The following is a 21,735-nucleotide window of genomic DNA, read 5'->3' as shown; positions in this document are numbered from 1 at the left end:
CTCTTCCACATACTATCGCTCTCCACGCGTATTGTCATAACCACACCTCCCATTAGATAATGTAATTACTGTCTAAAGTCCACCAAGGACCACAAGGGTCCTAGCACACATGATGTCAAAGACACTACACTACCCATGTTGCCCCACCATTGTCATTGGTGACAGTTGTTGCCTCGTTTATTTTCTTCTCCCACTCTTCAGTTGCTCTGTTGCCCAACTTTTTTCCCACTTTTTCAGATGGCCTGTGAGCTGTAATTTGATACTGGGCTATCTTGGAATGGTAAATCTAAAAAACACAAAAAATCAAACACCCAAAAAGGCTGCTGCACCATGCCATATGTGAGATGATGCATGCACCTATAACGCATTGTGCTTTTTTGTACTGTTACTTACTAGTATCATAGCATTTGAGATAGTTATAACATATTTTTCTTTTTGCTGAAATTTAATATCAGCAGGAAAAAGCAGGGGCCTCTACCAAAGGAAACCAATAGCACAGCACATGACAGTAGCTTGCCACTCACTTTTAAAAGGTGAGACCAACTGGCTGGCTTTACCAATTATTGTTGCAACTTGTGTCAACTTTTCAAAGCTTTTGTTATTTAAGTAATCTTACCCATATTTTTAATATATGCATAATTTCACTGGCATCAAGTACTCTAATCTAATCAACGCTAAAGTTTGTGTGATATATGTTCCTGTGGCATCAGCCACACTTAAAACACTTCTCACGCTTAACACCTTGGGTGCCCAGGAGGTAACGGTTACGTCCTTGTTTGCACCGCTCGGGTGCCAAGGATGTAACCATTACGTCTTGCTATGCCTCCCCGCTGAGCTTCCAGCGCCATCGGAAGCATTTCTCTTCCGATCATGTGGAGGGGGCGAGAGAAGCATCAAAGGAAAGGCCTTTCCTTTCCTTTGATGTCTCACTGAGCATTTGTGCAGCCCGATCGTGACAGGTTTTTTTTGTAGTAGTATTTATGCATAAGGGCCGCTCCTCAGGGGAGCAAATTATTTAAAGGCCATTTCGGCCTATTCTAATTATGGCGATCTGCCACAAAGGGGGACAGAAATTGCTAGACATCAGTTTTTTTTTTTACGTCAATTTCACACACGGTGAGCGACCCCTTAGGCAAGGGTCGGTCCCATGGGGGGGCAAATTTGTTTTCACGCAATTTCTGCCCCCCTTGGGGCAGATCAGACGATTGTAATTAGGTTGATCTGCCCCCAGGAGGGTAGAAACCCCTAGGCACCTGGGATCGTTTTTTTTTGTTGTTTTTAGATGTGTAGAGTGACCCCTTAGGCAAGGGTCGCTCTCCTGTTGGACAATTTTATTTTAGGCCATTTCTACCCCCCTTGGGGCAGATTGGCCTATTTTTATTAGGCCAATCTGCCCCCAAGTGGGGCAGAAACCCCTAGACACCAGAGATTTGTATTTTTTGTGTAAATTTCACGCAAGGGGAGCAACCCCTTAGGCAAGGGTCTCTCCCCTGGGGGGCAAATTTATTTTAGGCCATTTTGAGCAGATCGGTCTATTTTTATTGGGCCGATCTGCCCCCATGTGGGGCAGAAACCATAAGGCACCAGGGATTTTTTTGCACCAATTCCACGTAAGGGAAGCAAACCCTTAGGCAAGGGTCGCTCCACTTGAGGGGCAAATTTATTTTAGGGCATTTCCGGCCTCCCCTTGCGGGGGCAGATCTGCCTATTTCTATTAGGCTGATCTGCCCCGGGGGGGGGGGGCAGAAACCACTTAGGCACCAGGGATTGGTGTGTGTGTATTTGTGTGTTTTGTTTAGGGGGCAGCCCCTTGGGCAAGGCTCACTCCCCATGGGGGCACATTAATGTTGGCCATATCTGCCCCGGCCTATTTTTGGAAGGCCCATCTGCCCCCCAGGGGGGGCAAAAAACCCACCAGATACCAGGGAAGATGATTTTTTTTCAAAAAGGAGAGTAGTGGTATGGCCATACCCCAACCCCAAATAAATGCGGCCAAAGTTGTTCTGCCCACCGGTGGGCAGATAGGGCAATTGTCCCTGATCCACTCCCCGGGGTGGGGGGGGGGGGGGAGAAGCAGAAAGCCTACTAGATGGCAGGTAATTAAAAATAGTGTGGTGGTGGCTACCAACCAGTATGGGCATGGTTATGCCCCCACCCCAACTGAAGGGGGTAACAGCCTTTCAGCTCTCCCCCCCGTACACTAAAACATCTTATCCCACAGCAAGCAAGACAACGTTTGATTATTTGGGGTTTTGGTTTCACATTTGGGCCATGAGAGCTTGTCTAAATCTCAAAATCGTCGCACTTGGGATGGTGAGGGCTGCACTTTTTGGACTTTAGGATGCTACCATGTAATAAAATCCACAAGACCTAGACACATCTGAAAACTAAACATCTGGGTGAGTCCAGGGTGGTGTGCTTCTCATGCACCCCGCAACATTTTCTTACCCACTATGCCCTGCAAACCTCCAACTTTGCTAGAAATCACACATTTTTTCCACATTTTTATGATGGAACTTTCCAGAAACTGCAGGAATCCACAAAATTCCTACCACCCTGCATTGTCGCATCGATACTGATAACAATTCTGCCCTACTTGTCAGCCTAAATTCTTTTTTTTTTCAAACATTTTGGACCCGCTTTGGTTCCCCCTCAATTTCAACATGTTTTTGGCTCTTCCGGTTCACAGGCACTTGGGCCCACCTACACAAGTGAGGTATCATTTTTACCGGGAGACTGAGGGGAACATTGAGTGGTAGGAAATTTGTCCTGCTGTCATCATCCTACACAGAAATGTGGGAACATTTTGATTTTTTAGCTAAATTTGAGGTTTGCTGGGGATTCTGGGTAAGAAAACACTGGCGATCCATGCAAGTCACACCTCCCTGGACTCTCTCAGGTGTCTAGTTTTCAGACATGTTTGGGTTTGTAGGTTTCCCTATATGGCTGCTGAGTCCAGGACCAAAAATGCAGATGCCCCCTCCGCCGCAAAAACAGGTAGTTTTGTATTCGATTATTTTGATGTGTACAAATAGTATTTTGAGGCATTTCCTTTTGCGGGCACTAGACCTACCCACACAAGTGAGGTACCATTTTTATCAGGAGACTCAGGAGAACGCTGAGTGGAAGGAACTTTGTGGCTCCTCTCAGATTCCAGAACTTTCTGTCACCGAAATGTGAGGCAAAAGTGTTTTTAGCCAAATTTTGAGGTTTGCAAAGGATTCTGGGTAACCGAACCTGATAATAGTCCCACAAGTCACCCCATCTTGGATTACCCTAGGTACCATTTTTATCAGAAGACTTGGGGAAATGCTGGGTCAAAGGAAATGTGAGCTCCTCTTAGGTTCACCGAAATGTGAGGAAAAAATGGGTTTTTATTAGCCAAATATTGAGGTTTGCAAAGGATTCTGGGTAACAGAACCTGGTGAACAAGTCACCCGATCTTGGATTGCCCTAGGTGTCTAGTTTTCAAAAATGTGTAGGTTTGGTAGGTTTCCCTAGGTGCCGGCTGAGCTAGAGGCTGAAAGACACAGCAAGGCACTTTCCAAAAAACAACTTTGTTTTCTTTGGGAGAATGTGATGTGTTCACGTTGTGTTTTGGGGCACCTCCTTTTGCGGGCGCTAGGCCTACCCACACAAGTGAGGTACCATTTTTATCAGGAGACTCGGGAGAACGCTGAGTGGAAGGAACTTTGTGGCTCCTCTCGGATTCCAGAACTTTCTGTCACCGAAATGTGAGGCAAAAGTGTTTTTTAGCCAAATTTTGAGGTTTGCAAAGGATTCTGGGTAACCGAACCTGATAATAGCCCCACAAGTCACCCCATCTTGGATTACCCTAGGTGTCTAGTTTTCAAATATGCACAGGTTTGGTAGGTTTCCCTAGGTGCCGACTGAGCTAGAGGCCAAAATCCACAGCTAGGCACTTTGTAAAAAACAGCTCTGGTTTCTTTGGGAGAATGTGATGTGTCCATATTGTGTTTTGGGGCATTTCCTTTTGTGGGTGCTAGGCCTACCCACACAAGTGAGGTACCATTTTTATCGGGAGACTAGGGGGAACGCTGGGTGAAAGGAAATTAGTGCGTCCTCTCAGATTCCAGAACTTTCTGCCACTGAAATGTGAAGAAAAAGTGTTTTTTTGGCCAAATTTCCCCTAGGTGTCTAGTTTTAAAAAATGCACAGGTTTGGTAGGTTTCCCTGGGTGCCGGCTGAGCTAGTGGCCAAAATCCACAACTAGGCACTTTGCAAAAAACACGTCAGATTTCAATGTAAAAAGGTGATGTGTACATGTTGCATTTCCTGTCGCAGGCACTAGGCCTACCCACACAAGTGAGGTACCATTTGTATCAGAAGATTTGGGGGAACACAGAATAGAAGAACAAGTGTTATTGCCCCTTGTCTTTCTCTACATTTTTTCCTTCCAAATGTAAGACAGTGTGTAAAAAGGACATCTATTTGACAAATGCACTGTAATTCACAGGTTAGTATGGGGACCCCGGAATTCAGAGATGTGCAAGTAACCACTGCTTCTCAACATCTTATCTTGTGCCCATTTTGGAAATAAAAATGTTTCCTTGATACCTATTTTTCACTCTTTATATTTCAGCAAGTGATTTGCTGTATACCAGTATTGAATTAAAACCCAATGCAAGGTTCAGCCCATTCATTGGCTCTGGGTACCTAGGGTTCTTGATAAATCTACAAGCCCTATTTATCCCCACAACCAGAAGAGTCCGGCAGACGTAACGGTATATTGCTTTAAAAAAATCTGACATCGCAGGAAAAAGTTACAGAGTAAAATGTGGAGAAAATGGCTGTTTTTTCACCTCAATTTCACTATTTTTTTATTTCAACTGTTATTTTCTGTAGGAAAACCTTGAAGGGTCTACACAAATGACCCCTTGATGGATTCAGAACTTTGCCTACTTTTCAGAAATGTTATTTTGTTTCCGGAATCCAGCATTGGTTTCACACCCATTTCTGTCACTAACTGGAAGAAGGCTAAACGCACAAATACAGTGAAAATGGGATAAGTCCCAGTAAAATGTCAAAATTGTTTTGAAAAATGTGGTTTTCTGATTCAAATCTGACTGTTCCTGAACGGTGGGAAGATGGTGATTTTAGCACCACAAACCCTTTGTTGATGCCATTTTCAGTGGGGGCGGGGGAACACAAGCCTTCTTCTTCAGTCCTTTTTTCCCTTTTTTTTTTTTTAAAAACAAAATTTTCACTATATTTTGGTTAATTTCTTGGTCTCCTCCAGGGGAACCCACATACTCTGGGTACCTCTAAAATCTCTAGTATGTTGGAAAAACAGACGCAAATTTGGTGTGGGTAGCTTATGTGGACAAAAAGTTATGAGGGCCTAAGCGCGAACTGCCCTAAATAGCCAAAAAAAAAAAAAGGCCTGTCACCTGAGTGGGAAAATGGCTGGCAGCTAAGGGGTTAGAAATATTGAAAACTTGAGCATTCTGGATTTGTAAAGCAAAGAGAAGGATCCTGGCACATGGCATCTTTCATGACACTGGGCCGCAAAACACCAGTTAAAAAAAAAAAAGGTGGAAGATTGAAACTGGGAAGGAGATCCGAAATAACAGTAGAAAATATTCAGTAGGGTAAATAAAAAAATTACTAGCTATTGCTATTTTTTGCTTCTGTTAAGGACACGGAGGCGAGGATTATGCTTACTCTTTACTTTACTGACAAAACAGCAGCCAATAAAAAACTGGATAACTTTAAACTACCATTCCCATGATGCCAAGTCCACCAATCACGGTCACACGATGACCCCATAAATAGACTGTCTGCCATAGTCCGTCCTCTTTGTTTGTGAATCCAACCTTACGCTGAATTAATTTGCCACACTAGAACGAAACTCCTCGTGACGAGAGGGACCGACACTTCACTCCAACTAGAACAGAACTGGAATCTAACTCTTGATCCGAAAAAATGACATTTACGAATTTGTGTTAGCTGATTCGGTGAAAGTAAAAGAATAAACTAATATCCATGTACATTGAAGGGAGGGTTAACATTTTATAACATAGCTGATGCATATACAATAAACTGATTATAAATTCTTACAATATTTATAATAATGATTAATGGGTGGGATAATCCTCGCCTCCGTGTCCTTAATAGAATCTAAAATTATTGACGCAATAGCTAGAAAATTTGTAATTCTATGTCAGGACCAGAGGCTTCGGATTATGCTAGTTTAAAGTCTATTTACCACTTCTGACACCACATCAACAATAGGTTTGTGATAGAATACCTTAAAGGTAGAATCATTTGACCAATCCGCTGCAGCCATAATATCTTCTAATCTAGCTCCAGTAGCAAAAGCTTTTGAAGCCATGGCTCCTCTAACAGAATGAGCTCCAAATATACTTATATTAATACCTGCTTCTGCTAATAACCATTTGACCCAACGAGCCAAAGGTGCTGCAGTGACTGGGCAAAAATGTTTTTATAAGGAAATCAACACATTCTGTCTGAATTCATGTGTGCAATCTTCATACACCTTCAAACATTGAACAATACAAAGCTTCCTATTGTGGAAAGGATGGATAAGAAATACATTTCGACGAGGTTTAGTACGTCTAGTAATGGAAAAGGATACTCCCTCCGGAGTAAATACTCTACCTGATAAATCCAGAGCTTTAACATCTGACACTCTTCTGCATGACAGCAGGGATAGTAGCATTGTCAATTTTGCCGATAATTGCTTACGAGATAATCCTTCATTAACAGGCCAATTTCTGAGGAAACGTAAGACAATATTAACATCCCATAAGGAATTATATTTTGGTTGAGGAGGTTTAACCATACGGATACCTCTAAGTAACTTACAAATCAAAGTGTGTTCACCCACTGGTTTCCCTTGAATATGAGGGTGTCCAGCAGAAAGGGCGGAGCGACAATTATTAATTGTCCTATATGCCAAACCCTGAGATGCCAAATCAGAAAGGAAATTGGCTAGGACATGAATTTCTGACCCCAGAGGATCCACACTCCTTGTACCGCACCAACATAACCACTTCCTCCAGGTCTGTTCATATCTTTTCTGAGTGGAAGGGGCCCAAGATTGGGATAAGAAAAACATTGCAGATTTCGAAACTCCAGGCACTTGCCATCGTCGCCTGAAAGTCTCCACGCCATCAGGGGCAACAAGCCCTGCAGAATTAGTGGGTGAAAATTGTTCAACGGGTCTGTGAGATGGTCCACAGACGATGGAATCTTCACCGGAAAGTCGCAAGACAGAATCATCGCAGAAGGGAACCAAGGCTGAGCACTCCAAAGCGGAGTCACCAGAATGACCTCCGAGCATTGGCGACGAACTTGTGCCAGGACGCGAGGAATCATCACGAAAGGAGGGAAAGCATAAAGAAGCTCCCCCGGCCACAGTTGCAGAAAAGCATCTGTCCCCTTCGACTGAGGGTGCGGTTTCCAACTGAAAAAACAAGGAACCTGATTGTTCAACCGGGAGGCAAATAAATCCATCTGACACGTCCCCAACGTAATTGAAGCGCTTGAAAAATCCATGGATTGAGCTTCCAGTCGCTGCCATCCCGAAGGAAGCGAGAATTCCAGTCCGCTGTCATATTGACACAACCCGGAATGTATTCCGCTATTACTGAAATTTGCTGATTGAGGCAATAATGCCAGAATTCCTTCGCTATCTCCGCTAGGAGACGTGATCTGGTCCCCCCCAGGCGACTGATGTATCTGACCGCGGAGAAATTGTCCATCCGCAGGAGGATACAACAATGAGCCCGGCGAGGGGCAGGAGATCTGATGGCAAAGGCTCCTGCTAGGAGTTCCAGACACTTGATTTGATATGTCAGTTCTCCCGGGGACCACCGTCCCCCCCGTCTCCACAGGGATGCATCGTGCTCCCCAGCCCCATCGGCTGGCATCCGACTCTATTACAACATCTGGACTGGAAGGAAAGATTGCTCTGCCATTCCATGCATCTATGTGAGAGAGCCACCACAACATCTCTGTCTTAGCCTCCTCCAACAGGGGAATCAACTCTGAGTACTGAAGCCCTTTCTGAAGATGGAGAATCTTCAATCTCTGAAGGGCCCTGTAATGCAAAGGACCCAGAAAAATCGCTTGAATGGACGAAGCCAAGAGCCCGCCTAGGCGAGCTAATGTTCTCAATGATGTAGTCGGAGACGCAAGCGCTCTCCTCAACTCCTTCTTGATCAAACTCCGTTTGTTGATCAGAAGAATCAGCAAGGCCTTCATTGAATCTATTTGAAAACCTAAGAATTCTATATTCTGAGTTGGCACTAAACAAGACTTCTCGGAATTGATGACGAATCCGAAATCTTGTAAGAATTGTAATGTCCAGTTTAGATGAAGCAGTACTAGCTGTCTGTCCTGAGCCATAATAAGAATGTCGTCTAGATAAATAATCAGACGCACCCCTTGTTCCCTTAAGAACTGGACCACTGGACGCAGAAGCTTGGTGAAACACCAAGGAGCTGAGGATAGACCGAAGGGAAGGACTTTGAACTCAAACCAATGGGAACCCCATTGGATTTGTAGAAAACGTCGGTGAGGGGCAAAAATCTGAACTGATAGGTAAGCGTCCTTGAGATCCAGATGCACGATCCAGCCCTTGTCCCTTAAAAGATCCCTGAGAAGATGGATACCTTCCATCTTGAAATGGCGATAAACCATCCAAGAATTGATAAGTTTGAGGTTTAGGACCAACCGGGAACCGCTGCCCTTCTTTTGGACTAAGAAGATTGTGCTGGCGAACACCCGAGGATCAGGAGAAGTTTGCACTTTTGCCCCTTTTTGAATGAGAGAAAAAATCTCTTCTATGAATTTGCGATCTGCGAGGGAAAAAGGAGAGGCATAGGAGGAGCTTTTTGAATCGGGGAGGCGTAAAACTCTAGTTGGAAACCCTGAACGGTCTGAAGAACCCAAGGGTCTTGTGTAATTACCTTCCAGGCTGGGAGAAATAACTGTACCCTGCCCCCCAAAACAACCTCCGAAGGAGGAATAATTCTCACCTGAATTTGAGGTGTCTTGGTTGGAACCACCTCCGCGATAACCTCTGGAGGAGCGACCTCGACCTCTGTAACGGTTGGGATAGAAATTCTGCTGGTCTGAAGAACCACTTTGGTTACCCTGAGAGGCGTATCTGGAAGCCTGATATCTTCGGCCTGACGCTCGGCCTCTTAAGCACTCGGCCCGGGCAAAAAGAGCATTATTGAACACTTTCATTATGTTGGATTGGGCCTTATCTAGGGCAGTAAACGTGGCAACATATTTACTCAAGTTGGAAATAAAATTATCCCCAAAGAGCATACCATTGGCCAAAGAGCCAGCTTCATTATTAGCCAATTCCGCCAGCTTTGAATCCAGACGAATGAGGAAGGATCGTCTACGTTCTGTTGACATGGCGCAATTGGCGTTGCCAAGGAGACAGATCGCCCTCCGAGCCCATTGCAACACGACTTCCGTATCCAATGGAATATCAGATTCTTTGGATTGGATGGTCAGATCCAAGATTTTTCTCAAAGGGATCGAAACGTCTAGTAATTTGTCCTGGCAGCCTCTCCAGGCACGATCTAGACCCTTCTTAGGATCTTTGGCGAATTTGCGCAGAAAGGTCGCCATGCTGGGATCTAACTCAGACATCTCCGCCACCTTACCGAGAATAGAGGGACGAGGACATTCTGATCTGAGGGTGTAGCGTACCTCTTTCTCGAAGCTTTTACGCAGTCTGTCTTGGACGTAGTGGGCTACTTCAGGAATAGGAACCCATTCGGTGGAACGTGGATGTATAATATCCTCGGGCGAGAATAAGAGATTCTTACCAGCCGGAAGACTGACTTCGGACATAGTGTTGTGTCTTGCGTTGCTTTTTGCGTGGAAGAGAATCTGATTGTGAGTCATCCTACTCTTATTTGGACATGGAGGGGTCCTGATAACTGGATTAAAAAAAGAGGATTGCTGAAAGGTTGAGGATGCATCTTGAGGGGGGAACCTCTATAAGCATGGCTGCACAGCACAGAAGCTGCCATTTGCGCCAAAATCTCTGCTGAGGAAGAGTCTGCTGAGCGCTGCAGATGGAGACCCAAATTCTCCTTGGGTTCTCCAGGTAGTAAGCGAGGTTGTTGACTGCTCTCGCCCAAAAACTCTCTTTTGGCAAAATTTGTCAAAGGTTGGGTAAAATGTTTCAGGGCCTGGATTAATGCCCAATTCACGGAGTCTTGCACATGATGCCCTAGTGCCTTCACCAGTCTTTCCTCCATCTGATGCTCCAAAGGCATCGCTTGCAGTTCTTGATACTGCTCGTCGTCATTGGCATAGTACGCCATTTTAGAGATATAAAATATTGGAGGAGTTAACAGGGGGGGGGGGCAAAAACCCTGGGCAGGTGTATAATGTAATTTTTTGAAACAGCTAACAAGCTGTATAGCTGGTATAACTTGAGTGGAGGGAGCCACCTGCTTGCAAATATATACAGATTATGCTGAATCAAAATGCCCCCTGAGCAAAGCTCTAAAGGTATTTTTACAGCCCCGTCGGACGAAATGCGGCCGTGCAATTTCTTCAAACAACTGCGTGTGCCGTCCACCACACAAACGCTGAAAGCCGACCGGAAAATCTTCTGATTGGCTCACAGCGCGTGCGCGCCGATCGGCACAGAAAGAGGACTGTGTCCTCTTTACAGTGAGCTCACACTTACTAAACGGCCGGCTCCCGCTCCACACCAGCAAAAAGGGGGAAAAACAAATTAAGCAATTAACGGAGACCAAAGCTCCTAACAGATACACTACTTTTAGAAAACGCGGAAGTGCTGATAATTACGATCGCGCTCGTGTTTTAAACACATTAACATAAAACACATCAAGCACAATTAAGCGCGTCACTTAACTGGCTGCTGGAGCAGCAAAGAAAGAGGACAGGCCATGGCAGACAATTTATGAGGTCATCGTGTGACCGTGATTGGTGGACTTGGCATCATGGGAATGGTAGTTTAAAGTTAGCTCGTTTTTGATTGGCTGCTGTTTTGTCAGTAAAATAAAGAGTAAGCACAATCCGAAGCCTCTGGTCCTGGCATAGAATCGAATGCAAGTAAGGGCTTGTCAGTACAAGCATGAAATAACTCCACATACATTGGTTCCGATCAAAGTGCCACAGCGATACAGAAATAAGTCACACAGGCACAGCAGAGCATGGACGTCAACGCCGCTATCAACACTATTAGATCCCGCCCTGGTTCCACCTGATGAGACCACGCCCACAAATTAGTTCCCTCCCCCTCGCCGACTGAGGATCAGTCCCTCCTTTCCCTGAAAGGTGTCGCCCCATCTCACCCTCTCGACTTGCTGCCCTCTCCAGACTCTCCCATCTCTTCTCAAGACTTTCCGCTCTCTCCTGTAGCAAAGATTCAATCTGGACAGACATAGCGAAAAGCTGCAGCAACCGTCACGTTCACGTGACGAATTTTGACAGCACGTGATGTCTAACCACGCGCACCGGAAGTAGCCAGCATTGACGTGCTGCGCCTAGCAGGAAACGTTGTAGGGTGAAAATACTATAAGGAAACGAAAACAAATAGTAACCAATTAAGCAGAGCAGTTCCGGCACTATTAGCTGGTTATTTTGCCATTTTTAGAGTAATACGGTCTGGATTTTGGGCAGAATTGCATCTCGATACCTCGTAGGGCTAGTGTATAACACCTGAATACATCAATCAGCTGATCAGGTGTTCCAATAAATGCCAGGCAAGTATGTGGTGTGGTATAAAAGCAGGCAAATTGAGCTTGGCTAATATAAGGGGAGCCCCTACTCCACACAGAATTGTTGAAAAAAGATGGGCGAATAGCACATTTTAAAGCTAATTTTGATAAAGTATGTATCGAAATAGCAGTGAAGTTCATAAAGTATTTTCTGAAGTGTAGTCTTGAAATATTTAAAAACACGACAGAGTGACCCATATCCTGCAGCATCGGTTTCAACAGATACTGTAGTGTGCAAATTGTACAATGCCGGATTTTAGTTAACTTACTTGCAAACAAGTAGCGGGGCAGGCGTGAACACACTGCCTGCGTAGAATTACGAGTTACATGTCAAATCTGGGGGATAGTTTTAATGTGATGCAGCTGGTGATCTTTTCAGGTCAGAGACAACAAGAGATAATTAAGTATACATTTTATTGTTACCATGTTAGAGTTTTGTTAAAATTATGCACATAGATTTTAGCATCAGTGTATATGTTTTCGTAGAGTCATCTGTGCTTTGTCTTGTGTATGAAGGATTAACAAAGGTCACTGCTACAAAATGCATTCACTGTCATTTGGTGAAAGCCTCTATTAGACTTTTCTTTTCAGGATTCAACTTCTGCATGCCCTGCAGGATGCATACGCATCTCTGTTAGAAGAGCGCCTATCCACTCAGCTATCCACTTAGCTATGAATGTATAGTTATTTGGTTCAGCGTAGCTCTGCAGCACCACTTTAAAAAACAATGAGTCTTTAACTTTAAATAATGCTTATCTACTGGTACAATTTGTATACCATCTAAGTACCACTTTCCTAGCAACGAGGATGAAAAAGCTCGCACTTTATATTTCAAACCAGCCACCTTGTCATATACCTATATGTGCCTCCGAGGTTCTGTTTTTTCAGCATTTCTTGTTTAGAGACAGTAAATTGTACACTGCAGTGTGATTGTAACAGGGAAATGGAACACAGGTATGGGATTATCACTCTTCCTTGGGGATCCTGGAGGATATGGGCGGCAAGCGGGATGAGAGCATACTGGTCGGCTTGGCCGCACTTCTGGCAAAGAGGGACATGGAGCATTGGTGAAAACTCAAGCTTCCACCCAAACTTATGGACTGGTGGTTAGCTATGGATTGTTGTGCAAAAAAGGAAGAGTTGATATACAGGGCCAGGGCTGCCCCGCAAATATATGAAGATATGGGGAACTTGGTGAGAGTATGCTGGGTTGCTCAAGGCGAACATGGGCTTGTGATGGGCTCTCAGTTGTTTTTTTTAACATTATTAAAATGCATAAAGTTATGTATATGCGGTTGGGAGGTCGCAGGCATGCAGTTTGATTTCGGTGTGCTTTGAAGTGATACAAAACTCAGTAGAGTTTATTATGGAAGGTTAAATAAGTAAAGGATTGAGAATGAAAGCCTCTTTAGATACCTTATAGCGGGTCAAATGGTGCATAACGACCACTATATATTGCATTTCTCTTAGGGAAACAGGACTTTAGTGAGGCTGGCTCCAGCCCTCATTACAGTTCTAGAAAAGGCATTACGTTTGTGTCCATCTGTTCACAGGCAAAGAGAGACTGATTTCTCAACAATGATTGAAAAGCCCTTTAGGTAATCAGTATCAGCAATGAAGTGCCTGTTCACATTTCACATACTTACTTCATCTTTGTTCTGTAATAGTATTTGCTTTTCTAGACATCGTTTTTGTAGGTTTTTTCTTACAACATGTATCTCTGGAAAAGTGCATACTATGAACATAGTCACCTCCATGAGTCTGTCTGGGTGAATCCAGGTTGTTGAGGTTGCTTATGATATGGCCATATTGGGAACTCTGGAGCTGAGGGCCTCCCTATGGGTTCTGAAGGTGTTCACAATATAGCCTTTGTCCACCCCATTCTGTTCCGTTCCTTTACCCCCACTGGGTTTGGTGTCATCCTGACTAGGGAGAAAAAGGGAGGAGGTGTAGGTGTGAGTTGTAGGTGCCAAAGACAAGGTTTGCATCGTTTGAAGGACAAGAAGTGGCTGGGTACAGCCCTCAAGGCCGTCCCGTCAAGGGAGAAGTCCACCTCCCTACTTCCAGGACCCTTTGTCTACTATCTGGGAGCAATACACATCTTACCACAAGGTAGCCATCAGAGGTGAGGGAACAACAGGATATTGGCAGGAAAGCCTTTTGGTTATAGTCAACAAAATGACAGATTTCTAAAATGGTAATTATCAAAATAGTGATTAAAAAAATAGATCGACTTGACCATTAAGTTGGATTTTAAGTAACTGTTAATAGGCCTGGAGCCAATTTTCTAACTATCCTCATACTAAATGTAGCACTTTCCAACATGTTTTTGGGACAAGAACGATTAACTAATGTTAGACCTGTCAGCCATAGGGTGGTCTTCCACCATGCATTTTGCCTTCCTCCTCCCTTTTGTCTGGTCTCGTTTTTAGTCTCGTTTTTGCTGGCTTTATGACTTGTGCACTTTACCACTACCAATCAGTGCTAAAGTGCATGTGCTCACTCCTTAAAACATGGTATCATTAGCTTCTACCCATTTGGCTTATTTAATTTACTTATAAGTCACTAGTAAAGTAGAACTACGTGCTCAGGGCCTGTAAATTGAATGCTACTAATGGTCCTTTATCACAGATTGCGATACCCACTTAAGTAGCCCTTTAAACATGTCTCAGACCTGCCAATGCAACCTGTGTGTGCAGTTTTTAAAACTGTTATTTCAGCCTGGTAAAATAAAGTTTTTGCCATACCAAAACCTTCCTTTTTAATACATATGAGACCCCTGGAAAGCCCATTGGGCATAGTGCAGGGTGTTTAAAAAGTACAACATTTTACATCTCCTGGAAGTGAAAAAACTCTTAAATCGTTTTTTCACTATAGCAAGGCCTACCTCTCCTAAGGGATAACATTGGTCATACCTTATTACATTCATTAAACTAACTTCCAAATGGGAACTGGTGTCTTTACAGTTGTAATGAAAACTCCTGTTTTATGGTGAAGTCAGATTTTTGATTACAGTTTTGTAAAGGCCACTTTTATAAAGTGTGAATTTTCCTGCCTTAGCTATTTAGTGCCTGCAGTCTGTCTCTGGGTGACATGGCTGGTTGTAGTTGGAAGTTGGACTTTGTGTATTTCTACTAGAGCGCCACACATAATAGAGAACTTAGATGTGCCATCTTTGGCAGGATGGGAGAGCAGAGCTAGGCACAGCCCCACTTACATCTGAATAGGCTATGTCCTGCCTTCACACAAAATAATGCATAACCCCTGTAGTTAGTCTGGAGCCAGAGTAGGAGATGCAGCAAACTTATGCACTTCAGAGGAAAACCTCTAGAAGCTTTACCCATTTCAAAAGAAGCACCTGGTATAAAAATTGGACCTCAGACACCAGTTCCTGGACCTGCGGATATTACAGAGGAAGGACTCCTATGCTGCTTTGCTGGCAGAAGGAGTGCCACTTAGCTGCCCACTACTCTGCTGTTTTGTTGCCTGCTGTCCTGCTTACTTAAAAGGAAAATTTTACCTGCACCCTTAATCCCAGGCTGATGTGACTTCAAGGGACAGCCAGCTGATCCCGTGTTCTGCTCTACAGGAACATAACACGCTCTAGAGGTTCCCTGCAACGTCCCAGCTCACCTGCTGCCTGCAATTGCAACTGGACATGTCTAAGCCCTGCTGGCCTCTGCTGGATTGAGTTCCTGACCCCCAAGTGGTGCCCCAAAGGCCCTGGACCTTTGTGTGGCTCAGTTGAGCTCCTGTTGGAAATTGGGTTTCTTTTCTGGTTGGCAGAAGTATGCACCCTGTCCAAGCAAGAACCACAATCCTAGTAAGGGCAAGTCCCAACACACCCTAAATTAACGTGTGCTCACCTCCTGGTAGCTTGCCACAGAGCAGTGAGGCTTAACTTAAGAGGCAATGTGTAAAGTATTTATGCAACACTCAAAACAGTAAATCAGTGTAAACACCACACACAAAGATACCTCACCTGGTTAGAAAAATATATCGTAATGAACAAAACACAACCAAAATGACAAAAATCCATTAAGTAAAAGTCGAGGTATGAATTGTTAAAGAATAAACTTAGTTGTAGTGTTTAAAAGCATGAAGCGCCAAGTGGAGCTATCTGGTCGTGCTAGACCGGGTCAAATCTAAAAAGCCAGGCAGACCACGATGGACTGCAGGTCAGATACAGGGACCAGCCTTGGCCCGCTGAAAACAGAACCTTAGTTCGGGGTTGTGTCAACATTAAGAACAAGATTCAAAGAGCAAAGGAGGTGATGCGTTGGTGTTGATCCTGAAGATGTAGGCAATGCATCAGCTCCGAGGCATACAAAGCCGGAGATGTGTCTGGAATAGAGGGGATGCGTGGCACAGTCAGCAATGTAGTGTTCCCAATTCTTGCAGCAATGTGCTGGTGTCACTGCAATGTGGTGTCCTCGATCCTCGCATCGGTGGCAATGCATTGGCGTTGAAGGAGATGTACCAGTTCCGAGCAGTGCAACAGGTTTGATGTCTGGATTTTGGACTGGAGCAGCACATTATACCTACTGCAGAGGGACCAGGACTGGATGGGCACTACTTGGCAGGGTAAAACTCATAGATGGCAGAGTCCAGGTGCTGTTGGTGATGAGTTGGAAGTCTTTAGTGTCCCTGACACTTCAGAAAATCTTGCGGCAAGCAATCAAGCCCTTGGAGTCACTCTGGTTCTGGGTTCAAGTGTTGTGGGTCCAGTCCTCCTCACCCAGGCAAGGAGTACCACAGGTCAGCACACCAAGAAGGCAGTTCTTCCAGAGCAGCAGTTCTTCTTGGCAGAGTATCCAAAAGTCCAGAAGTGTACTGCGTTGGAAGGGTCAGAAGTCCAGTTGTTAGTGGTACCTTTGAAGTAGGGGAAGACTTCAAAGAAGGGCTTTGACATGCACAGAGGTCCTCTCTTTCTTCCCTGGCCAGACTCATTATAGAGGGTTAAGCAGTCCTTGTGTGGGGACAGGGCACAGCCTATTCAGGTGTAAATGTGAAGCTGTGCCCAGCTCCTCCCTTCCATCCTGCCCAGGATGGTCCATCAGAATGTTGATGGCCCATCAGTCACAACTACACTTCCTTTGTGTGCGGCCGTCAAGAGAGAATGCACAAGCCCAGCTGTCACCCCACCACAGACGTGTTTTGGAGACCGGCTGCAGGAACACAGGGCTAAGAGCAGGAAAGTGCCAACTTTCTAAAGGTGGCATTTTCAAAATTGTAACAATAAATCCAACTTTATCATTAAAGAGGATATATCATTACAATTCCATAGGTACTAAACATGACAGGTCTACCCCTTCCCATTCAGATATTACAGCTTATTAAATGTAATAAGGAATCCACAATGTTATCCTATGGGAGGAGTAGGCCTCACAGTAGTGGAAAACAAATGTGAGAGTTCTTTACTACCAGGACATGTAAAACTTAAACTCATATGTCCTGCCTTTTAATTACATAGTACCTGCCCTATGGGCTAACTAGGGCCTATCGTAAGGGTGACATATATGTAATAAAGGGGGGTTTAAGACTTTGCAAGAAGTTTTGAATGCCACGTCAACATGACAATGTAACTATGCATTCAGGCTGGAATTGCAGGCCTGGGACATGTTTTAAAGTGCTACTTAAGTGGCTGGCACAAGTAGTGCTGCTGACTTACAAGTAGAATTTAATTTACAGGCCGAGGGCACATGTAGTAGTTCACTTTAAAAGGGACTTGTAAGTAAATTAAATATGCCAGTTAGGTATATACAAATCAGACCATGTTTTAGGGGGAGAGTACATGCACTTTAGCACTAGTCAGTAGTGGTAAAGTGCCCAGAGTCCTAAGACCAACAAAATCAAATCAGCATAAAATGTGAGGCAAGCGGGTAAAAGGTTTAGGGGAAAACCACCGCAAGGCTGTCAGGTCTAACAGCTCCCCTAAAATGTGTGGGCTGTTTTTGAGCGTACCTATGCACGCCAAGACTTTGGTGCCCACGCCAGCCGCTAACATGAAGATTTGTCGAACAAACTTTTCACGGTTCAGCATCCACCTCCAAAGTTACTGCCAGTGCAAAGCTCCAGCCCAGACCATCTGCGTCGCCTAGCTTGCTCTTCGCACTACTTCAACGGACATCTATGACACTCTCCCAGCTGCCCGTGTCCTCTTCCACCACAAACGGAGCTCTTGCCGCTGGATTGAGAAGGTAACTCTTTCAGATGGATTAACCTGGTTCTGTATCCGACCTGGGCTCCATCTTAGGTGACCTATACTTGTGACTTTCTGCCGATCTCCTACCACCAGATAGCAAAGCACTAAGTGGCGCTTTGGGCCTTTTGGCACTATGTTCACTTAGACCTATTTTCACTTAAACCTTTAAAAATTCAGAACTCAGGTTCTACGGATTAGGATTTTTGTCATTTTGTGTCAAAATGTTTATTACATTTTCAACTTTTTTTCTAAATTGGTGTGGGATTTTTTTGTGTTGTGTTTTTACTTTATTACTGTCTGAAGTGATATACTTTACACATTGCCACTAAGTTAAGCTTAGTGCTTTTTACAAAGCTACCAGAGGGTTGAGCACAGGTTAGTTTTGGGTTTGTTTGTGAATTCACTCTGAAAATGATAGTGGTTGCTGCTTGAGTACCGTTTCACCTTCTCAACCAGTAACCCAATTTCATACCACTGAGATGATAGATATTCAGAGATCAGCACATTAAGCATTGGAAAGTGCTAGAGACTGTTATAAATTCTATGCTGATCATAAGTCCAACAGCATCATATGCTGTAGGTGAGAGAGTATGGTTACTGACAAAAAATTACATTTGAAAAATCTAAGATGCGACTAAGTTTGTGGGTCTGTTTATTATTGGATAGATTCTGAATTGAGCTCAGCACTGGTCAGATTGTCTCAATCTATGAAAATTAATCTGGGATTTAATGTATTCTTGTTGAAACCTGCTCTGCAAAAACACGTCTTGCTCTAAAACCTGTACAGGTTCATGTGAGAAAGTGAATATGAGTAAGTAAGATTTTAGATACAGGAGTTGCCAGAAAACCGTTATACCTTGTAGAATTGAAGGGATTTTGGTCCTGATGGGCAACCATGGGAACCAACTTCTAATTTCCATTCCTAAGATATGTTACACATATTTTATGTGAGATATCCTGACAAGTAAGGTATCCTGACAAACCAGAAACTACACAAACTAGGTTACAGCCTTTTTTGGGGGTGGGGAGGAGGGATTAAAAAACAATCACAATATATATATATATATATACATATAAGAACGTGACCATTTAACTGTAGATCAGATCTATTTAAGATAGCTAGTATTGCATCTTGGCATTTTCTTATTTTAAATTTTATGACATCGGTCTCAGCCAAGATCTCCGTAAGGGAGATAGTGGTTAACAAGAGCAAACTATATGTACAATAGTTTAATTTGTGATACTACAAAAATGACAAGTGTGATCAACCTCTCCCAATGATTTGCCAAAGTGATGACTCCATAATAAGATTAAACCATACCTAAGTCTTATCAAATCTCTCTTCTGTTTTATGGATAATGGCAGATCCAAGTATTTTTGTTTTGCCATCATTTCATATGTTTTTTCAACCATAAAAATATGACTCCTGGTTTAATGCTCATCCTATCGTCCTAGAAAGATAAATGCTTTTATTACTTTCTTGTTACTTTTCCTGTCTGGAAATTCAGCAGTTCTTTGTTCTGTATCTCGTCAAATTACAGACACTTCAGGGCTTCCCTCAAGTGAATACTTCACTGGCTCTCCTCATTGATCATAGAATTGATCAAAGATTGCCACAGTATTTTTTTCATTGAATTGGGGGGCATTTCTCCAATTCGAACAATAGGTCTAAAACACTGCTTGTAACAAGAATACTTGTGTTCTATTACATTAAATATATTTGCATTTTACCTGAGCTCTACTGTCATGGTGTATATTGTGGACATTGCATTATCTCAAACCATTTTGTTAAAGTCTCTGCAAAAGCTATGCTCCATACAAGATGGTAGGCATTAATTTGCTGGCAACAACTCACAACATTACCTCTATGTTTGACCAGGTTATCTTTTTAAACAGCTGAATAAAAGTATTATTAAGAAGAAAATATGTCATCTTTAATGCTGACAGATTCAACCGGGAAGAATCACATTCTTTCAACCATACACCTATAGCTTTTGACCTTTTGAGGGTTGTTCCCGTCAGCTACCAAGGGCTTTTTTTAATTACCTTACGAACAAAGATTGCAATCTTAGTTTCCATTTTATTAATCCTTTAATTGTTATCCCGGCAGTAACAATTTAATGCCATTAAGGATCTTTGTACCCCAATAGATGACTTATCCGTTATTACAGTTTCATCAGCGTATTGCAGTAGACTTAACTTGTGGCCCCTGAGTTTTGGGGGAAAGTAGCCTGCAGTGTCAAGCGCTAAGGTTAAATAAGAAAGGTATACGTTGAATAACTAAAACTCTAGGACGCAACTTTGCTTTAGACCTTAGTTGGTAAATATATTTTCTACTGCGGCTAAAGATGGATAAAGCCTTATCATTATTCATTGTTGGGCATGGCTTTGCTGAGGGAATTTTCCTGATACTTTTTGCTTTTTTCTCCCAGTGTTTGCTGACTCTCTGTGTGTGACTCTGGGCACTTCCCCACTGTCTAGCAGCGGGAAAGTGGGTGCGCCCGTTCTAATTATGGTAGGAAGGGGAGGGATGGGACATAGTTGAGGTACTGTACCCAGGAGGGCCCTGTAAAACAGGTATACCACATACCCCCGGTGGGTCCCGTCCTGGCACGTGCATTGGGTGTGCCACAGCATAGAGGGCCCTATTAACCATGTCCCAGGCCTTTGGAAGAGGCCTGCAGGGGTGCTAGCATGCCTGTACTCAGGCTGGCATTCTTGATGCGAGGGCCACCTCTGAGCTGCGTTGCTCCTTCCCCGGAGGGCAGGGCTGGGATACAAAGGTGTACTCTGTCCGGCTAGGTGTCTCCACGTTAAGGGGGGGAGGTTGGATGTGTCCATAAGGGTGGGCTGATTCTCTAGTAGGGGCCGTGGTCACTGTCCCTCTGTATGGGCAGGAGGGAAGTGCATGCGTATGTCCTCCCCTGGAGGGGCAGTGGTGCTGACCAATGTGTGCGTTCAGCCATGGTAGTGCACAAGGTGTGCCCAGAGGCCATGGAGCCTTCAGAGGTACTGAGCCTAGTATACCAAGTCAGTAGATGCACACTTACACGATGGGAAATTTCATGTATTTTGTACCCGGCACAGCTTGCCAAAAGGGGCATCCTTGTCAGTGGGTACCAGATCATGTACTGAGCCAGGTCCAGGGGGCCTCTCTGTGCCCATGTGCACACAGGAGCTCATATATATGGGGAGCTTGGCATAGCTGGTCTTGCCGTGCCTACTTGCACCAGGGTGACATACACTTAAATGTGCTGACACAACTTACCAGTATGTTCCTACTTGCACACAGGTGTTGCTCTATGTGAGTGGTGACTAGTGATACTCGCCTGGGTGTGCAACTTGCAGCCTGGTGGTTTTCCTATATATGTACTGGCTCTGGCATTACTTGCCAGGGTGTATACATCTGCGCACAGGTAATTTAGGATAGTAACTGAGCCTGACAGAACAGGCCAGTATTGGTGCACTTGCACCTTGGTGGTGGCTTTAATGAATGTGTCTCACATGACCCGTCAGGCATGGGTGTGGCCCAGGGCATATGTGCTCAGGGAGTGCTGAACACCCATGCATGTTCACACTACCTATGAGCCCTGCTCTACCCATAAGGTAACAAGAGAGAATAAGTCTTATTAAGTCTGGCTGCAATAGTGGATTGCAGGGGGGCAGCCTCATGATGTTTGGTATCGTTGAATTCAGAAAGATGAACCCTTTTGGATGGTAAAGGTGGTTTTGTCATTGATGCAACTAGAAATGCCACTTCTA

At 44.1% G+C, this 21,735-nt stretch overlaps 1 protein-coding gene across 2 annotated transcripts in view; it reads right to left on the bottom strand.

The window, feature by feature from the left end:
- Positions 1-11,515, bottom strand: part of RIMOC1 (RAB7A interacting MON1-CCZ1 complex subunit 1) — a 238,513-nt gene extending 226,998 nt beyond the window's left edge. The window contains exon 1 of one of the 2 annotated variants that reach the window (XM_069221457.1): positions 11,343-11,515. In XM_069221457.1, coding sequence (XP_069077558.1) covers positions 11,343-11,433 — 91 coding nt within the window. In that variant the 5' untranslated portion in view covers positions 11,434-11,515. The remainder of the gene's footprint in view (positions 1-11,342) is intronic. The other variant, XM_069221454.1, reaches the window with a different exon arrangement.
- Between the last annotated feature and the right edge of the window lie 10,220 nt (positions 11,516-21,735).

This window comes from Pleurodeles waltl, chromosome 1_1 (genome assembly GCF_031143425.1).
Source record: "Pleurodeles waltl isolate 20211129_DDA chromosome 1_1, aPleWal1.hap1.20221129, whole genome shotgun sequence".
Classification (NCBI taxonomy): domain Eukaryota; kingdom Metazoa; phylum Chordata; class Amphibia; order Caudata; family Salamandridae; genus Pleurodeles; species Pleurodeles waltl.
The sequence above is the reverse complement of the archived record's forward strand: the minus strand, read 5'-3'. Positions and strand labels throughout refer to the sequence as shown.